Raw genomic sequence first — 17,508 nt, 5'->3', positions numbered from 1 at the left:
GGAAGGGGGGTTGTGAGAAGGGAGGGAGAGAGAGAGAGAGAATCACAAAGGCTACATAGGATGGGAAGGGGAACCAAGGAAATGGGTGGAGTGTGGGTAGAGTCATGGGTCCTTTTCTTTTTTTTTGTCTTCACAAATATGGTAACACTAGGAGAGGCAGACACCAACAATGAGAAGCTGCAAGACAAGACATGTTTTCCCCAATTCTGGAAGCCTCTACAGCAAACAAGACACATAAGAATTAACAACAGGGAACAGAAGACTAAGACAATCGGGTACCCTGAGGAACGTATAGTTCAATTGTTCTGGATTAGCAAACACTTAGAGCCTGAAGCATGCACAGGGAGAGAGTCAGTTGGATATCTATTAAGAATACAGTGGTTTAGGAGTAACAGTCTGAATGCTAGCTTGGTCTGAGGAGTCAGGTGTAGAGGTCTGCACGGGAATCCCCCCTAACCCATGGGACTCCCACGGGGATCCCCCTCTGGCCCACAGGACTCCCATAGGGATGGAAGGCTTTGGAAGCAGGGTTCATCCATATAATATAAAGGACACCTCAGCCTTAGTAAAAGAGGGGGTTTATAAGTTAATTACCTGAACAGAAAACAAAAAAAGGGTTTCACCAAAGAGATTCCACAAGGAAAACAGCAGCACAAACACAAAAGAAACTGTGGAATTGATGATCCTGTCAGAAGTAATTGCTGCTTTTTATGGGGACGGGTGGGGATGGAGGTAATTCCTTGCGGGGATGGGTGGGGACGGAGAGGATCCTGGCGGGGACAGGTGGAGACGGAGAGGATCCGGGCGGGAACGGAGAGGATTCTGGCGGGAATGGGTGGGATTTCTGTCCCTGCGCAACTCTCTAGTCAGGTGTAGGTTTTTATTGCTTTCCTAAAGCTCAAAAGTCCATTAAGGGATTTGATGTTAGGAGGTAGCTGGTACCCGTACTTCGGTAAGAAATGAGAGTATGACTTTTGTCTGGCACTTTCTGTTTGGAGGCTCCGACCAGGGGGATTTGAAGATGCGATTTCTCCTGGGAGCAGAGAGGTCTGTTTGGGACATAAGGCAGGAATTTGGCTGATATATAGGTGGCTGATATATAGGTGTCGTGTAAGGACTTGAACGCAAGTACTAAGCTTTTGAAGATGCAACGTTTGGCTACGGGGAGCCAGCAGGCTGACACTAGCACTTGGGATACTGAATCGCGGGCGCGTAGGTTCCCCCTTGGCCGTCCCTCTGATCACCATGGCATTGTCCTGTTAATGCTGGGAGATATTCAGTAGTACTGCCTGGTTATTCCCTGTCAGGTGCTCAAATATGTTGATCATCGGTCCCTTCCAGGTTTTCCAGGAGGGCTTTGAAATCTGTCTCTTGCTATAGTGCCCCCTCCCACCCTTGTCAATCCATACAGAAATACCTCATAAACGCTAGAGAATGACACGGGGACAAATTTTTTCCCCGTCCCCGCAAGTTCTTTTCCGGTCCCTGCTCCATTCCTGCAAGCTCCGTCCTCTATCTGCACAAGCCTCACACACTTTAATATCATAAGTAGCAACATTCTAGAGCTCCGATTGTGATGTCATAATGCCTCATAAGTAGCAACATTCTAGAGCTCCGATTGTGATGTCATAATGCCTCATTCCACCAATGCCTAAGCTCCGTCCTCATCTGCACAAGCCTCAAACGCTTTAAAATCCTAAGTAGCAGCATTCTAGAGCTCAGATTGTGATGTCATAATGCTTCATTCCACCAATGCCTAAGCTCCGTCCTCATCTGCACAAGCCTCAAATGCTTTAAAATCATGTGTTCGAAGCTTGTGAGGTTAAGGCAGAGCTTACAGGAAAGGGGATGGGGAAATTGAGTTCCTGTGGAGACGGTGAAAAATTTGTCCCCATGTCATTCTCTAATAAATACCCTCAGTCTCTTCCATAAAAAGTGTGGTATCTAGTTCATTCCTATATGTGCTTGTGCCAGTCATCTGGTGGTTTTTATTTACTATGGCCATGCAATAACAGTACTAAAGTGGTTACCAAATCCAGATTCTTAACAAGCATCTCTGTCCCAGAGAAATACAGTTGCCATGCTAAAAAAAAATTTTTAAAAAATGTCTAGAATCTCCAGCTCTGCGCAAGAAATCCGTTTCCTGGTGAAGAGATGTTCAGAGCACGAGAGCTCCCTGGATGAGCTGGAGCAAAGCCATCAGGTATTGGGAGATGAGCATGATATCCTACAGCTGATAAATAGATCTCTGGAGGAGCAACTGCAAAAGACTGAAAACGAGAACCAGAAACTTGTAGCACGCTGGATGGAGGAGAAAGCTCTGGAAGCAGACAGAGTGAATTGCAACATTGAACAAGAGGAAAGGTAAGAAACAGACATGAAAGTCAAAAAATAAACCTATAGTACCCTAAACTCTTATCACACTAGTCTAGTAGGTCTTGTTAAGTAACATTGTTCTTGTTAAAATTAAAACAGGAGGTATGAGTATTTTAAAAGGGATAGAAATGTGTATGAAAGAAGAAAAGACATGGCGAGTTTCACCAAGCCAAGCCTCCTGTCTCCCACAGTGGTCAGACAAAACAACAAGGCAAATGGTTTGCAATATCCAATGTGGAAAACAAAGAAGAGCAGACCAGTCTTACAGGATAGTAAACTTGTATTCACTAACTATGCTCTAAGGCAGGGGTGTCCAACCTTTTGGCTTCCCTGGGCCGCATTAACCGAAAAGTTCTGCCGGTCCACGGGTGTAAAAAAGGTTGAAAAACACCGATTTAGATGTTCAGAGTTGGTGTTTTAAAAGCAAATAAAGGCCAAAAAAGGTACCCAAACTGACCAGATAACCACTGGAAAGATAAAAGTATAGACCCCCATACTTTCCCAGTGTACATTGTCCCCATCCCCCCCAAAAAAAAGATGTAAATGACAGTACATACCTGTCTCTAGAATAGAGAATTGCGCGGGGACAGAAATCCCACCCATCCCCGCCCGTATCCTCTCCGTCTCCCCGTCCCCGCCAGGATCCTCTCTGTCCCCACCCATCCCCGCAAGGAATTACCTCCATCCCCATAAAAAGTAGCAATTATTTCTGACAGGATCATCATTTCCACAGTTTCTTTTGTGTTTGCGCTGCTGTTTTCCTTGTGGAATCTCTTTGGTGGAACCCTTTTTTTGTTTTGTTCAGGTAATTAACTTATAAACCCCCTCTTTTACTAAGGCTGACGTGTCCATTATATTATATGGAAGAACCCTGCTTCCAAAGCCTTCCATCCCCGTGGGAGTCCCGTTGGCTAGAGGGGGGTCCCCGTGGGAGTCCTGTGGGCCAGAGGGGGGGCCCTGTAGGAGTCCCGTGGGTTAGGGGGGGTATTCCCGTGGGACCCCTGCGGGATTCCTGTGATCTCCGTTCCCGTGCAGACCTCTACTCTAGAACAGCAGCATCTGGTAAGGGAAATCCTAGTACAGCAGCACACCGATATCTTAAGTAGCTTGGTTGGTGAATAGTGAACCATGGAGAGGAGGACCCAGGCCCGTAAGCTACTCTAACCACTACATTTATAGTAGAAAGTGTGAGGTCACCAAAACTTACTGTACTGTTATATCGATGACACCTGCAGCTATAAGGGCTATTGGGGTGGTAGGTGGGTATGGTAGGTTTTGTGGGTGTTTTTGGAGGGCTCACCATACACTAAAAAGGGGGTTCTGAAATATGTATCTGCCACTCTTTATGTGAATTTTACAACAGTGCATCACTGCCCTGTTGGGATGTTGGGTGACCAGTCCATTAAGATGCTGGTCCCTCCCACATCCAAATGGGCTTGATTTGGACTTTTGAGCCTAGACGTTTTTGAAAATGTCCAAAAGAGTTAGACGTCCTAAGGGCCAAGATGTCCAAATAGGTCATTTAAAAAAAAAAAAAAAAAATGGACATGTAGTGGTTTTGAAAATGGGTGTTTCCATGCCCTGACTTATGGACACCTTGTAAGAAATGTCCGATGTCAGACTTAGATGCACTAATCGAAAATACCCCTCTACATGAAACAAATTTTTGGCCTGCATACATCTCATTTTTTCTGCTGTCACGGGATATTTAAAGAATCACTAAAACATTTCTTATAGGGAATCCTCTAAGCACCTGCTTTTGTTGCTTTTGAAGGCAACATACTAGGTTCGATACACTTGAGCCAGTCTAGTCTGATAGTTGAATTTCCCACCTTCTTATGTTCTTCCTTTTTTCCTGCTTTTTCACAGATTCCTCAGACTAATAGTGAAGCTGAAACGGAAACTGGTGCTTCTGAGAGAAAGATCTTCTGACAAATTACAGGTGTGACTTCATCTCTTCTCTAGACAGAGGTTACTTCATGTATCTCCGGTTCAACCAGAACATATGCATTGATATGATACATTCTGTAGAATTATCAGTAAACACATAGTTGTCAAATTATGGCTCTTCGCCTATCTTCCTTGCAACTGACATCTTCAAACTCATGGGGTTCCCAGCTGAATGGGGACATGATTTGGGATCTGTTCCCCTTGTGAAGATCCTACTGCTGGAGCCTGAATATGAAGGAGTGGAAGCCTTGGAGGGACCTCTGCAAGGAGGATTGTTTAAGAAGAGTTTCCTAGGCTAAGGAGAGGTTCTTGTGAGGAAGAAGGAGTTGATACTCCTTGGGGAAGGGGTAGAAAGGGGATGAGGTTTTGTGCAGTAGATTTGGAGAAAGAAGAAATACCCCCTACTACCTGCTAATGATAAAAGGTCTATTAGCAGAGGGGTTACATAGTAACACAGTATATGACGTCAAAAGTCTGCAAGGTCAATCTAATTCTGCTCATTAAGGTGGCCAGAGCTGCACCTGCAACTCTGTGCATATTACACTTCATCGAGATCATGAAGAGGGCAGTCACACAAAGAATGGAAGTGGTTTTATAGTTTTGGTTGCAGTATAATCACATTCATAAGAACATAAGAAATGCCTTCACCGGATCAGACCTTAGGTCCATCTAGACCGGCGACCCGCACACGCGGAGGCTAAGCTAGGTGTTCCTTGATGAAGACCTTGTTAACCCGTATCCCTCATTGTGATTTGCAAGAAGGTGTGCATCCAATTTACCTTTCCAAAACTTAATTAAACCTGCGATCCTCTTCTCCTTTAAGACCTACTCATAGCAGGCATGAATGTGATGCAAAAACACAGAAGTCTGCCTAGTACTGGTCTTCCCAATCTCTGGAGTTGCTATCAAAGCCCACTCCTGTTCATCCAAATGTTTTTCCTCAATTGGGACGTGGTTTCTACCTAGCACGATTGCTATACTGTGGCAAAAAAATGAACAGGGTTGATCATCAGAATGGTATAAACAAATAGGAAAAACTCCTGCCTGGTTAAACCTAACAGAGCTGGTCATTCCTAAATGTTCAGTAGCACCTAATCAGAGAGTGCCTCTGAATATTCTTTCTGACCGACAAAGTGCTAACTGGATAGGTTAGGGGCAGAGTGTGGACAGAGCCACTTAACCATTAGTGGCAATATTCAATCCAAAAACCAGTTGAGTGAATAGAGTTAAGGATGGGCTGGAGAGGGCTTCAATGGCTGGGAGGGTGTAGATAATAATAATAATTTTATTCTTATATACCGCCAAAGCCGTGGTAGTTCGAGGCGGTTTACAATATAGAAGAGCTGGACAAACAGCGAATACAGGTACAATGTAAGATCATCAAAATACAGGAGAGCATGATACAGAGGTGAGGCATAAGAGATTTTGGGAACAATTTGGTTAGGGTTGGAGAGGAGAGGCTTGAGAGGACTTGGTTACAAATTGGTTAAACAAGTTTGTTTTTACAAGTTTTCTGAAACTTAGATAGGATGAGGAATGTGTGATAATGTTACCCAGCCAATCGTTTAGTTGGCCTGCTTTTGTAACAGCAGGCCTTTAGTGTTAGGTGGTTAAATAGGTGTAGTCTGCCTGTGGGTCTGGATGGATATTCTAAGTTGAAATGGGGAACCAAGTATAGATGGGCTGGAGTAGGTTTTGACGGAGATTTCGGCATTTGGAACCCAAGCGCAGTACAGGGTAGCGCTTTAGATTTTGCCCAGAAATAGCTAAGAAGAAAAAATTTAAATTGAATCAGGTTGGGCAGACTGGATGGACCATTCGGGTCTTTATCTGCCGTCATCTACTATGTTACTATGTTAATGTTATTTACCAATCTAACCACACGCCAGTCTGAGTACCAGCTGCAGTGGCATAGCTATAGATAGGCCCATCAAAAACGTTCGCCTTGCTCTGTTCTCTGCCACCCTCAGATCTAGCAGCTCCCTCTCCGATCTACCGCTGATGTACCTCGACATTTTTGCTGGTGCTGGTGCAGCTGCGACTCACCTCCGCTGTCTTTGTTGGCCCCACCCTCACTGGTATCACTTCCTGTTCCTTTCTGGCTGGATGCAGTAAAGAGAAGCCTGCAAACTCTGGCAAAGCTGCTCGGATAGACCGGCAGGGGGAAAGTTGCTGAGCCACAGGCAAGTGGCAAATGCTAGATTCCATCGTAACTGTGGGCTCACCCAAAATGATAGGTCTGGTTACAATGGTATAGTGAGGGTGGCATCCTCCCACCCTCTTTATCGCCCCCTGCTACCCCAAACTTCATTGGCGCAAGCAGCATCTCCAACCTGCTGCCCGCGCTAGCTTCAGCTCTCCTTCTGATATCAAGCAGAGCCGAGGCTGGCGCAAACAGCATGAGGCAGGGAAGGATTGGGGGAGTGAAGAGGTGCCAGCACTACCAAGACAGTGCCCAGTGAAGTCTGCCTCCCCTCCCCCTCCCTTTACTTCGCCACTGATCAGCTGGTACATAGATTAGCATCTGGGTTGCCTCACTGACCTGAATATCCGGTGCCAGAAGACAGACATGCCCCGGTATTAAATATCCAGGGTTGCTTACTGCTTACAAATCTTTGTAGAGCATGCAAGGCTCCAAGCTTTGACTATTTGGGTCTTGGTGATACCCACAAAATTAGCCAGGCACTGGCCTATATTATGACTGGTGCTAAATTAACTATCTGCGTCTTAACTTTACGCGGTTGCTTAGCTGGTTAACAGACAGGAAATTGCCACCAGCTAAGTAAGCACTCTGCCCACTTCCTACCCCTGGCCTAACCTAACAAGGTAGAAGATGGCCAGTTAGTGACGAAATTTGGCAGCTCTAACCAGTTAAATGCTGCTGCATATGAGATGCCGAGTTGCTCAGCGAGGTTGTACTGGGCAGAAGTGTCTCCTGCCCAGTTAAAACCTTTTGAAAATCAAGTGGATACTGACTTGCAGATGAAACTTCTTTTAGTTTGAGATTTATATAGTAATATTATTTATAATTTTCAGTATTTTTGTTCTTAATCACCCTTTCTGTAAACTTTTGTAATCCACTTTGAATCCAGTAGGAGATAGGGCTGATATATGACACCTTTAGCATTAGTATAATCCCACTCTTAATTTTCTGTGTATAGTAATAAGAGATTGACTAGACCCATATCCTATGGCTATCACTATATTAAAGAAAAAGGTATTATGAACCCACAATTATTTAGTGTATGGTGACATCTAGTGGCTGGAAACTCATACCTAGAGCATAAATGACGATTTATTTATTTCTCTCTCCCCTCTTACCTCTCTTTACAGTCGCCTTGAGCCTGTATAGGTATGAGCAAATTACAAATAGAAGATTAGATTAGATTTAGCAACTGGTCTTTATGAAGAGATTCACCCAAAGCTGTGCAGAGCAGGTACATAGGTATAAAGGACTGTTTGAAAATTGCCCAGCCTGTTGTGTGGTAAAAGTGCACAGCTGGGGTCACTCAGAGAAGAGTTAAGCGCTGGAATATGTTGCTATGTGTTAAGAGTGGTTAATGTAGCTGGTTTTAAAAAAAGTGTGGACAAGTTCCTGTAGGAAAAAACCATGGTCCTGATTCCAAATAAACTGTCAGTGTATCCTTGCAGGGACAGTTTTGGCATCATTGTAGCATGCAATCTTTGGAATTCATAAGCACTTTGTAGTTGTCTTTGATATTTGCACCTTGTAACATTAGCTTGATGTAGTGCAAACGCAGATAGAATGAGTGCCTGAAGCACCAACAGTTATATACCTCTCAATGAAGTTACAGAGTAATACTTTCAAAACCAATAGGAGGAAATATATTTTTTTACTCAGAATAGTTAAGCACTGAAATGTGATGCCAGATGTGACTGGTTTTAAAAAAGGTTTGGACAAGTTCCTGGAGGAAAAGTCCATAGTCTGCTGTTGAGATAGACTTGGGAGAAGCCACTGCTTGTGCTGGATCGGTGACATTGAATGCTGCTACGCTTTGGGTTTTTGCCAGGTACTTGTGACTTGGATTAGCCTCCGTGAAGTTGGGATACTGGGCTAGATGGACCATAGGTCTGATCCAGTAAGCCTATTTCACTTGCAACATTATCATGTGCACTGTTGCCATGGGATTTTCCTCCTTCAGTTTCTCTAAAACCACTGAATGTGAATTGCAAACTAAGGAACCACACATTTATTTATTTCTGGCACAATTCACCATCCGTCTGAGGCGTTCAGTAGTGCAATGACCAAAGTCATCATCTTGAACTCTCATTCTGAACTTGCTCGGATGAGCAAGGTCTTTATAGACGGGGTATACCCAAACCCACCGGGTACAAAGAGAGGCCACCACCACAACCTTAGAGAAGGTCCAAAATGCCTTGGCCGGGCCAAAGCGAATTGCTGAATTGAAAATAGGTGCCCAACAGGAAGAACCAGAGGAAATGCTTGTGCAGTTACAGAATGGAATTATGCACACAAGCCTCTGCAAGGTACAAGGGGAGAAACATGTCATAACCACTGTGGTTTCCATGCAAAAAAGAGGTACTTATAAGGGCTAAATTGACTCTCGAGGTCTAGAATCGGGCAGGAGCAGCCTGAGACCATGTACTAAATAGAGTACTAGCCTTCCCCTTTCTCAGGAGGGGACCAGCTCCACAACACCTAGCATGAAAATGGTGGCTTGGATCACCTCCCTCTTTGTAGGGGACCAGCAAGTGGAAACTAAGAAAGTATCAGGTAGAGAATGACACGGTGACAAAATTCATCACCGTTCCCGTCCCTGCGGATAACCGCGGGAAACCATCTTCATGTCATTCTTTAAGGAGAGAGGGAAGAATCAGAGTATGAATGGCCACAACCACTGACCCGCAAGCTTTGCTTTGAAGAATGCTGGTGTAAAAGGACTGAGGTCGAAATAGACACTAGAAAATGACATGGGATTATTTCCCGCGGTTATCCTGCGGGAACGGTGACAAATTTTGTCACCGTGTTATAGTATCAGGGCTTCAATGGCTGGGAGGGTGGAGATGGGCTGGAGTGAGTTTTGACGGAGATTTCGGCAGTTGGACCCCAAGCACAGATTCTTGGCCAGAAATAGGCTGGGCAGACCGGATGGACCATTCGTGTCTTTCTTATCTGCCGTCATCTACTGTTACTTTTGTGATTATGCGAAACATGCTCAGGCCCTCAAAGAAGCTGCTTTAGGACGTTATAGTCAAAGTGGTTAAAAACCCCCAAATGACAAAAGCTGCAGGAGCCCAGCAGCCGCTCTCGTCTCTGCGCCCTTTCCACCCGCCGTCCAGTTTGCTTCGCGCTCTCTCCGGACGCCCTGCCCTCCTCTGACATCACTTCCTCCCGCCCTCCTCTGACGCCACTTCCGGAGGGAAAGCCGAGGAGGAGGGGGAAATCGGAGGGGGCCGGTGGCGGGCGACCTCAGGCATGACTTTGAAGGTAGGCTGACTGGGGGGGTGTCGGATCGCGCGGGAAAGAGGGCAGACCGAGGGGGAGGGGGCAGGAGGCTTTCTCTCCCTCCCCCCCCGGCCCGGTCCGCTGCTATCCCCTAAGGGGCCCAGGGTTGAAAGCTGGCCTTCAGACAGTGGAGGGGGGGGGGGGGTTAAGGTAATGGCCGCTCCCCGAATACGTGTACTTTCTCTCATGGGTGACACCCTTCGCAGCTTGCACGCGCACAACGTATGCTGGCTTGGCTTTAAAAGGAAGGTCTAAGAGGCTGCCACTGGGTTGGTTAGGTTGTCATGGGCTGCTTTAAAGTTTAAACATTAAAAAAAAAATGCATTTGACGTTTTGCTATTTTCCCTGGCTCTTTTCTTTCAAATTAACGATTTATATTGAATTCTAAAGATTTTGTAGTGCTGTAAAACAGAATTTTAAGTATTTTTTTTTAAATTTCCCTCACAACTCATCTTCTAGGCAGGGGTAGGGAACTCAGTCCTGGAGAGCTGTATTCCAGTTGGATTTTCAGGCTTCCCTATGAATATGCATGAGATCTATTTGCATGCACTGTTTTCAATGCATATTCATTGGGGAAAGCCTGAAAACCCGACTGGCATAAGGCTCTCCAGGACCGGAGTTCCCTACCCCTGTTCTAAGGCAAGTCATCAACTGGCAATTCCTGCTCACTGCAGATTCTGCCTTGGAGGTCTAGTACAGTGGTTCCCAACCCTGTCCTGGTGGACCACCAGGCCAATCGGGTTTTCAAGCTAGCCCTAGTAAATATGCATGAGAGAGATTTGCATATAATGGAAGTGACAGGCAAGCAAATCTGCTCCATGCATATTCATTAGGGCTATCCTGAAAACCCGATTGGCCTGGTGGTCCACCAGGATAGGGTTGGGAATTACTGGTCTAGTACACACCACTTGCTCATGCTCATCCAAGGTTGGCAGAGTTAAGGTTGCTTATTGGGCCCAGTTTTGTTTTACTCCATGCGTGCCCAATTTTTTGTATTTTAGGCTTGGTGCTTACTTAGTTATACCATGTATGGCCTGCCAAAAGGTGTCCCTTGCCCTATTTAAAAGGATAGCAGGCCCCACATCTCACTGGGTGACAATGCTGAGCAACTGGTGATCGCTATCATATATTATTCAAAGGCCCCTATAGCTGGAAAAAATATCTTCCTAGATAAAGAAAATAAAGGACTTATCTCAAAGTTACAGTATATAATGTCTTAATAGATTAGGGTCCAATCCAGCAATTTAAGTATCAGATTTTTTTTTAGATACAGTTCCAAGAGCAGATTCCTTTTAAATTGGATCTACATGTCTAAACTTGCTACATCTTTAAATCTGGTTGCAGTTCAAACTAAGGGCCCCTTTTATAAAATTGCAGTAGCGATTCCCCCAGTGCAAATGCACCAAAGCCCATTCAGTTTCTATGGACTTCAATGCATCTACCACAGGAAACTCGCTACCATGGCTTTGTAAAATAAAAGGGCCCTAAAAATTTAATGAAATATTTATTTTATCTTACTTGGTCCCATAAATAGGATCATAATTCTCCTCTTTGCTAAGTTTGTGTATATAATACAATGTTTGCCATGCTATGTTTGTCATAAAGGGCTCATCATGCTATGTCACACCATACCATGTTTTGTCATGTTACATTTTTACCATGCTTTATGAGGTATGTAAACTTGTAACCCCTTTCGGAGCTCTTCTGGGAAGATGGGACATAAAACCAAATAAATAAAATTGTGAACAATCAGGAGATTTTGATCATGTAGAATTGTCCTAAGATTAAATTATTTTGGAAATAAATTCAAATAAATATTTTCATTTATTTGAATTTTTTTTTTTTTTTTTTTTAGCCCATCCTCCCCAAGGAGCTCAGAACCGGTTACAATAATATTCATCTCCTATTACTATATGAAGCATTGTTGTTGGGAAGAGAAAATTATAGGGGAGTTAAAGAGCACATGCTTATATTTAAGTATTTGACATTGTTTATTAGCTTCAAGTTGTGTTGTAGCCAAAAGATGGAAAAGTAAATCTTCTTTCATAGATGAATGGCAATGTAACCACTCTGAAATTTATATAATGGAATAAAATCATAATCAAATGAGAGAGAAATTCTGTTCTATACGGCTATCCTATGAAAAATACTTGGGGAAAATGAGCATTTGATATCTGACCTTGTTTAGAAATACAGTACAGTAACTGTCCAACTCATAAGCATATTAACATTTATTTCAAGTTTGAGTAGCAAAAAAATATTAAACTGGCTTCGCATGAAGAAACAGATGTAACACAAAACAAGGCTAAGAAAGCAATTAGAACATTAGGAATTATCAGGAAAGGAATGGAAAATAAGGATGAAAATGTTATAATGCCCTTGTATCACTCTATGGTATGGTCACGCCTCGAATACTGTGTGCAATTCTGGTTGCCGTATCTCAAAAATGATATAGTGGAATTAGAAAAGGTTCAGAGAAGGGCGTTGAAAATGATAAAAGAAATGGGATGACTCATATTAAGATATGAAGAAAGAATAAAAGCGGCTTGAGCTCTTCAGCTATGGAGAAGAGATGACTCGGAGGTGATATGATAGAGGTCTATAAAATGCTGAGTGGAGTGGAAAGGGTAGCTGTAAATTGTTTGTTTACTATTTACAAAAATACTTGGACTAGATGGCATGCGATGAAGCTACTAAGTAATAGATTTTAAACAAACCAGAGAAAATATTTGTGCACACAATGTGTGATTAAACTCTGGAATTTGTTGCTGGAAAAATGTGGTGAAATCGGTTAGCTTAGCAGTGTTTAAAAAAAGGTTTGGATAATTTCCTAAAAGAGAAATCCATAGGCCATTATTGAGATGGCTTGAGGAAATCCACTGCTTATTCCTAGGATAAGCAGCATAAAATCTGTTTTACTACTTAGGATGTAGCTAGGTACTTGAGATCTTGGTTGGCCACTGTTGAAAATATTTATATATTATACATTTAATGTGTCGGTGCCAAAATCCCCATATGACATATAATACCTAAGGCGAGCCCTTCCCTGCACTTTTGTGTCTTTCAAGTAACGAGGGACCTTTGGGGCTTTTCTTCTAGTTTATTGGGCTGCCCCCATGGAGTTGCCAGAGTGGCAGTGCACCTTTTGTTTCTCGGCCGATCATGTATCTACATGTAGTACCAGAAAATCTTTATTTAAAGAGAGTGGCAACACTGGTTCTCCTGACTTTATAACTCAGAAGAACGATTGGATCAATTATGCAACGAGACCTTATTAAAATGGAACTCCATAGTATGTCTTTGGTAGAGTATGTTAAAACATCACTTCATACCCTGAGAATTAAGAATACAAAAAACCTCCTGGGATGTTAATAATCAGGAACAGTTTTTGTATAAATGGGCTGCAATATTTATTTATTTAAAGAAATTTATAAACCGCTTAAAACTAAATGGTTTACATGGTTTACAAACACAATGTTAAAATGACGACAAAATATAAGCAACTACATGATAAAATAATCATATAATAAAAAGAAATACATAGCTCATAGATAATTCTATCATAGATATCAATTTTAGCTGAAATAACTAAAAAAAAAAAGGCATCAACGAATAGCTGCATCTTTAGTAATTTTCTGAACCTACCTATCACAACAGTTTCGTATCTAGACCCACTAAGGAGTTCCATAACTTAAGCCCCGCACATTGGACCTCATGGTGCTGCTGTCCAATACTATGCAGAAAGAATCTACAGAGATTAAATCCAGAGCTGATCCATTATATTAAACAATTAGTTTAGATATGAGTTTCTCTAAACCATGTTTGGATAATTTGCCACAAATTCAACAGTCACTAGAAGTACACCAGAGTAAAATTAAACAAGGTCAATAAATTTCATCGAGACTCTAATGACTATGCCATAGGTAAGGTATATGGTTGGATGCAAAAATGAGATATCAGCATAACAGGAGCTCCGGAGTCTCAGCCTCCTCTTACCTGTAGCATGACAAGGCATTTTGGAGCAAGACCATAGGAAGGTGTGTGAAAATGACAGCTGAGGCTGCTGGCCATGTGTATTATATTATATTAGGGGTTAGATCAGTGGTTCCCAAACCTGTCCTGGGGGACCGGTATAATGGAAGTGACAGGTATGCAAATCTCTCTCATGCATATTCATTAGGGATATCTTGAAAACCTGACTGGCTGGGGGTCCCCCAGGACACGGTTTGGGAACCACTGGGTTAGATGGTCATGAGCCGAAACAGAAGCAAGCAAGATACGGGCCTCTTCGCTGTTAAATGACATTAATGAAACTGCATAAATGACATTTTGAAGACAATTATATTGCTACAGATTTAGTTTAGACTATTTAATAATAATATAACAGTTTATATACCGCAGGACTGTGAAGTTCTATGCGGTTTACAATAATTAAAAGATGCTACAAATTGAGTGGATTTAACAAAGTTAGAAACTAGTGATTAACAGCTCTAGGGATCAGTTATTGTGGGATGAGGTTAGTTGCCCAAGTACTTTAGGAACAGATATGTTTTAAGGCGTTTCCTAAATTCCCCATAAGTAGTAGACGTAAGCAATTGTTCTAGATCTTTACTCCATCATGCTGCCTGATGTGAGAGGAGATGTTGATGATGTCTTTTAAATTTGTATGTTCAGATAAATATGACTTGGGGGTCCTTTAATCGAGCCGCGGTAGGGGTTTAACGCGTGTAAGCAGTTTGTGAAGCTAGATTTAGATTCAGCATCCCACACTCCATAATAAAGTGTTTCCTTAGAGTTCTTCGTATCTGTTCCCCTTCACTCTATTCAAGAGCTTCCCCTCAATTGAAAGAGGCCCACCTCATGTGCATTTGTAGACATTTAAAGACCTCCATGGCATATACCGCACTAGATTTCTATCATTGTCCTACTAGGTTAGCCATATTTGTATACTACGGGTTTCCTTTTATCAGGCTGGTAATAGCGCACGTTAAACCGCCGGCCACGCTAGCCACTAACGCCTGCCTTGAGCAGGCGGTAGATTTTTTGGCCAGCGCAGGGTTAGCGCGTGATGAAAACTCAAGCGGCTTGATAAAAGGAGCCCTATGTTTGCCAGGCTATGTTTATATCTATAACTACTGTATATAGTTTTTTATAAATATATATATTTTTATATATATATACATGATATAATGTCTGCCATGCTACACTTATGTATATATATAATACTATGTTTGCCATGCTTATAATACTATGTTTATCATGCTAAGCTGCCATCCTTTGTTTTGTCATGCCTCGTCATGCTGTGTCACACTGTGCCATGTTTGCCATGTTATATTTTCCCATGCTTTATGTATGTAAACTTGTAACCCATTCTGAGTTCTCCTGGGAGGACGGGATATAAAACCAACCAACCAAATAGATAAGTTTGTACCTGATTGTAAAAACTGCTTAGATAACCTTGATAGGCGGTATATAATAACCTAATAAACTTGAACTTGAAACTTGATTTGATTTGGATTTATTTACTGTCCCTTGAAGAAATTCGCCCAAGGTGGTGCACCACAAGAAGAGGTAGACCAAAGACAATTTTAACAGAAATATATTTAAATAATAGTTTTCCTTAGCAAAGCAGCAGATGAATCCAGAGACAAGTGGGAATAGCTCACATCGACCAGCAGGTGGAGATAGAGAAACTGATTAACAGTTGGCTTTATAGCCTGGTATTCCTCCTGTCCATTCAGTTTTGCTCTATCTCCCAGCAGGGGTTGGAAGCTATTCCAAATAGCTCCTGGATTCTGGCTGTGGCTGGAATTTCGAATTCTCCTGTTGAGGTTTCTCTTCAGTGAACTCATAATTGATTCTATTTCTTCCTGTTGAGATTTTTTCTCTTCAGTGAGACAGGGGTGTCCGGCTGTACGGTGCCGGCTTTAGAGGTTACACTTGGGCCCTCCCTTGTCCCTGCCTCACCCTCCCTCCTCTGATAGAGGGTCTATCTGGGTCTCTCCGTTTTTTCTTCTTTCTCTTAAAAAATAAAAAAAATAAAAAAAATAAAAAAAAAAACACAAGAAAAGAGATCTGCGGTGGCTTTCCATGCTTCAGTACTCTCAGGGGTGCTCAAGCTGTTCCTGCTGAGGTCTGGCAACCTTGTCTGCTGGGTTGTGAGTATGGCAATGGCAGGGTAATAATTTCTGGTTGTTGGTTGTCTCCTTTATTTACAGCCGCTGAGCTTTGGTGAGTGGTTCGTTGGTGCGGCTCATCTCTTGGTTTTTTGCCTATGTTTGAGTGCACTGAACCCCTGCGTTGGGCTCAGTTGGAGTAGCTGCTGCCTTCCCGCGCACTAGGAGACGCATGGTGGTTTCCTGTGTGGGCGGGGGGTGGGGGGAGTGCCCTCGCATATACACCATGGTTTGCTGAGGCTACCCGTCGATCGGGCAGGGGCGCGCGGCTGTGGTCAGGGTTCTAAAGGGTTGAAAGCCCGGGCCTTTTCCATGGACTGTTAGGGTCACATGGGTGCTCCGATGCTGGCAGACGCGCTGATGGCGTTCTCGTGGTCTGTTCGGCGGGTTTTTTTGTGGTTTCTCTCTTCGCCTTCCCTTGGCTCTCGGGGTTTCCCTCCCAGTTGCAAGAGGCCGGCAAAACGGGGCCGAACGTTGTTTGTCTGGCCGGTGGAGCAAGTCACATGGTGGCTTCAGTTTTCCGCTTGCCGCGGCGGTGGTTTGCTTCTTCGACTGAGAGGCCGTGGTCTTTTCTAGAGCAAATGACTGACGGCTCCTGCACTGGGGGGGAGGGGGAGGGCGCCGCGGCGTTCAGTAGTTCTCTGGGAGCCGGCTGAGTTGGGCTCATCCGTCGCTACGCTGCGGCGGGGTAAGTTGCGGGCGGTTTTACCGGCCTGCATGTTTTTTTTGGGGGGGGCCCAGGGTGGGGGCTCTGATTTGTAGAACAGGCTCATAGCCTAATGGTTAGTACAGCAATCCTGAGAGCCATAGGAAGCCAAGTTCAATGCTAGCTGCAGCTTCCTTTGACTCTGGGCAAGTCTCCATTGCCCCAGGTACAAAATACATAACTGTATATAATATGTAAACTGCTGTAATTGCAACCACAGAAAGACAACTCTAGCACAGCCATAGTCTGTTCACCACCATATGAGAGCTACTAATACCAAGCGTGCTATGACACTGCTTTAAATCTGAGTTGTGGCTTTTCCGGTTAGAGCAGCTGCCTCGTCTCCCTGAGGGTATGAGTTCAGTTTACCCATTGCAGCTTCGGGTGCATCGGGACTTGTTAATTAACCAGAAAAAGCTGTTAAATCCATTTATATGGAATTGGAATATGTTCAACACCTTACGAAGTTTTGCCGCGCTTGCGTTATACCCTAGGGGACTCTCTGCAGCCCCGTTTGCTTGCGGTTTTGACTCTATACTTCTCCCGATTTCGGCTGCCCTCCGTACTGAGTTGGATGAAGCCGTGTCACACTGTGTTGGGTTCAGGTGCAGGAGAGTGTCCAGATTTTTCGCTTTGACTATCTCTCGAAGTCTCCCATGGGTGACACTGTGTAATTTGGCAATTTTTTACATTGATACTGCCCTGACTGTGTCTGGGGACGCCATTTCCGATTTCCTTCGAGCATACCTCTCTTTTTCTGTAGAGCGTTCCTAGGACTACGTCCAGGGTGTCCCATCGTTGGCCTTCCCTGG

General features: G+C 43.7%; 1 protein-coding gene across 1 annotated transcript in view; it reads left to right on the top strand.

Annotated features, from left to right (window-relative positions):
* LOC117347076 (autophagy-related protein 16-like) overlaps positions 1 to 17,508 on the top strand; it is a 41,745-nt gene that overhangs the window by 12,957 nt on the left and 11,280 nt on the right. Inside the window, exons 6-7 of the mRNA XM_033917430.1 lie at positions 2,113 to 2,364; positions 4,246 to 4,318. Coding sequence (XP_033773321.1) covers positions 2,113 to 2,364; positions 4,246 to 4,318 — 325 coding nt within the window. The remainder of the gene's footprint in view (positions 1 to 2,112; positions 2,365 to 4,245; positions 4,319 to 17,508) is intronic.

Source organism: Geotrypetes seraphini, chromosome 13, assembly GCF_902459505.1.
Source record: "Geotrypetes seraphini chromosome 13, aGeoSer1.1, whole genome shotgun sequence".
Classification (NCBI taxonomy): Eukaryota; Metazoa; Chordata; class Amphibia; order Gymnophiona; family Dermophiidae; genus Geotrypetes; species Geotrypetes seraphini.
The sequence above is the reverse complement of the archived record's forward strand: the minus strand, read 5'-3'. Positions and strand labels throughout refer to the sequence as shown.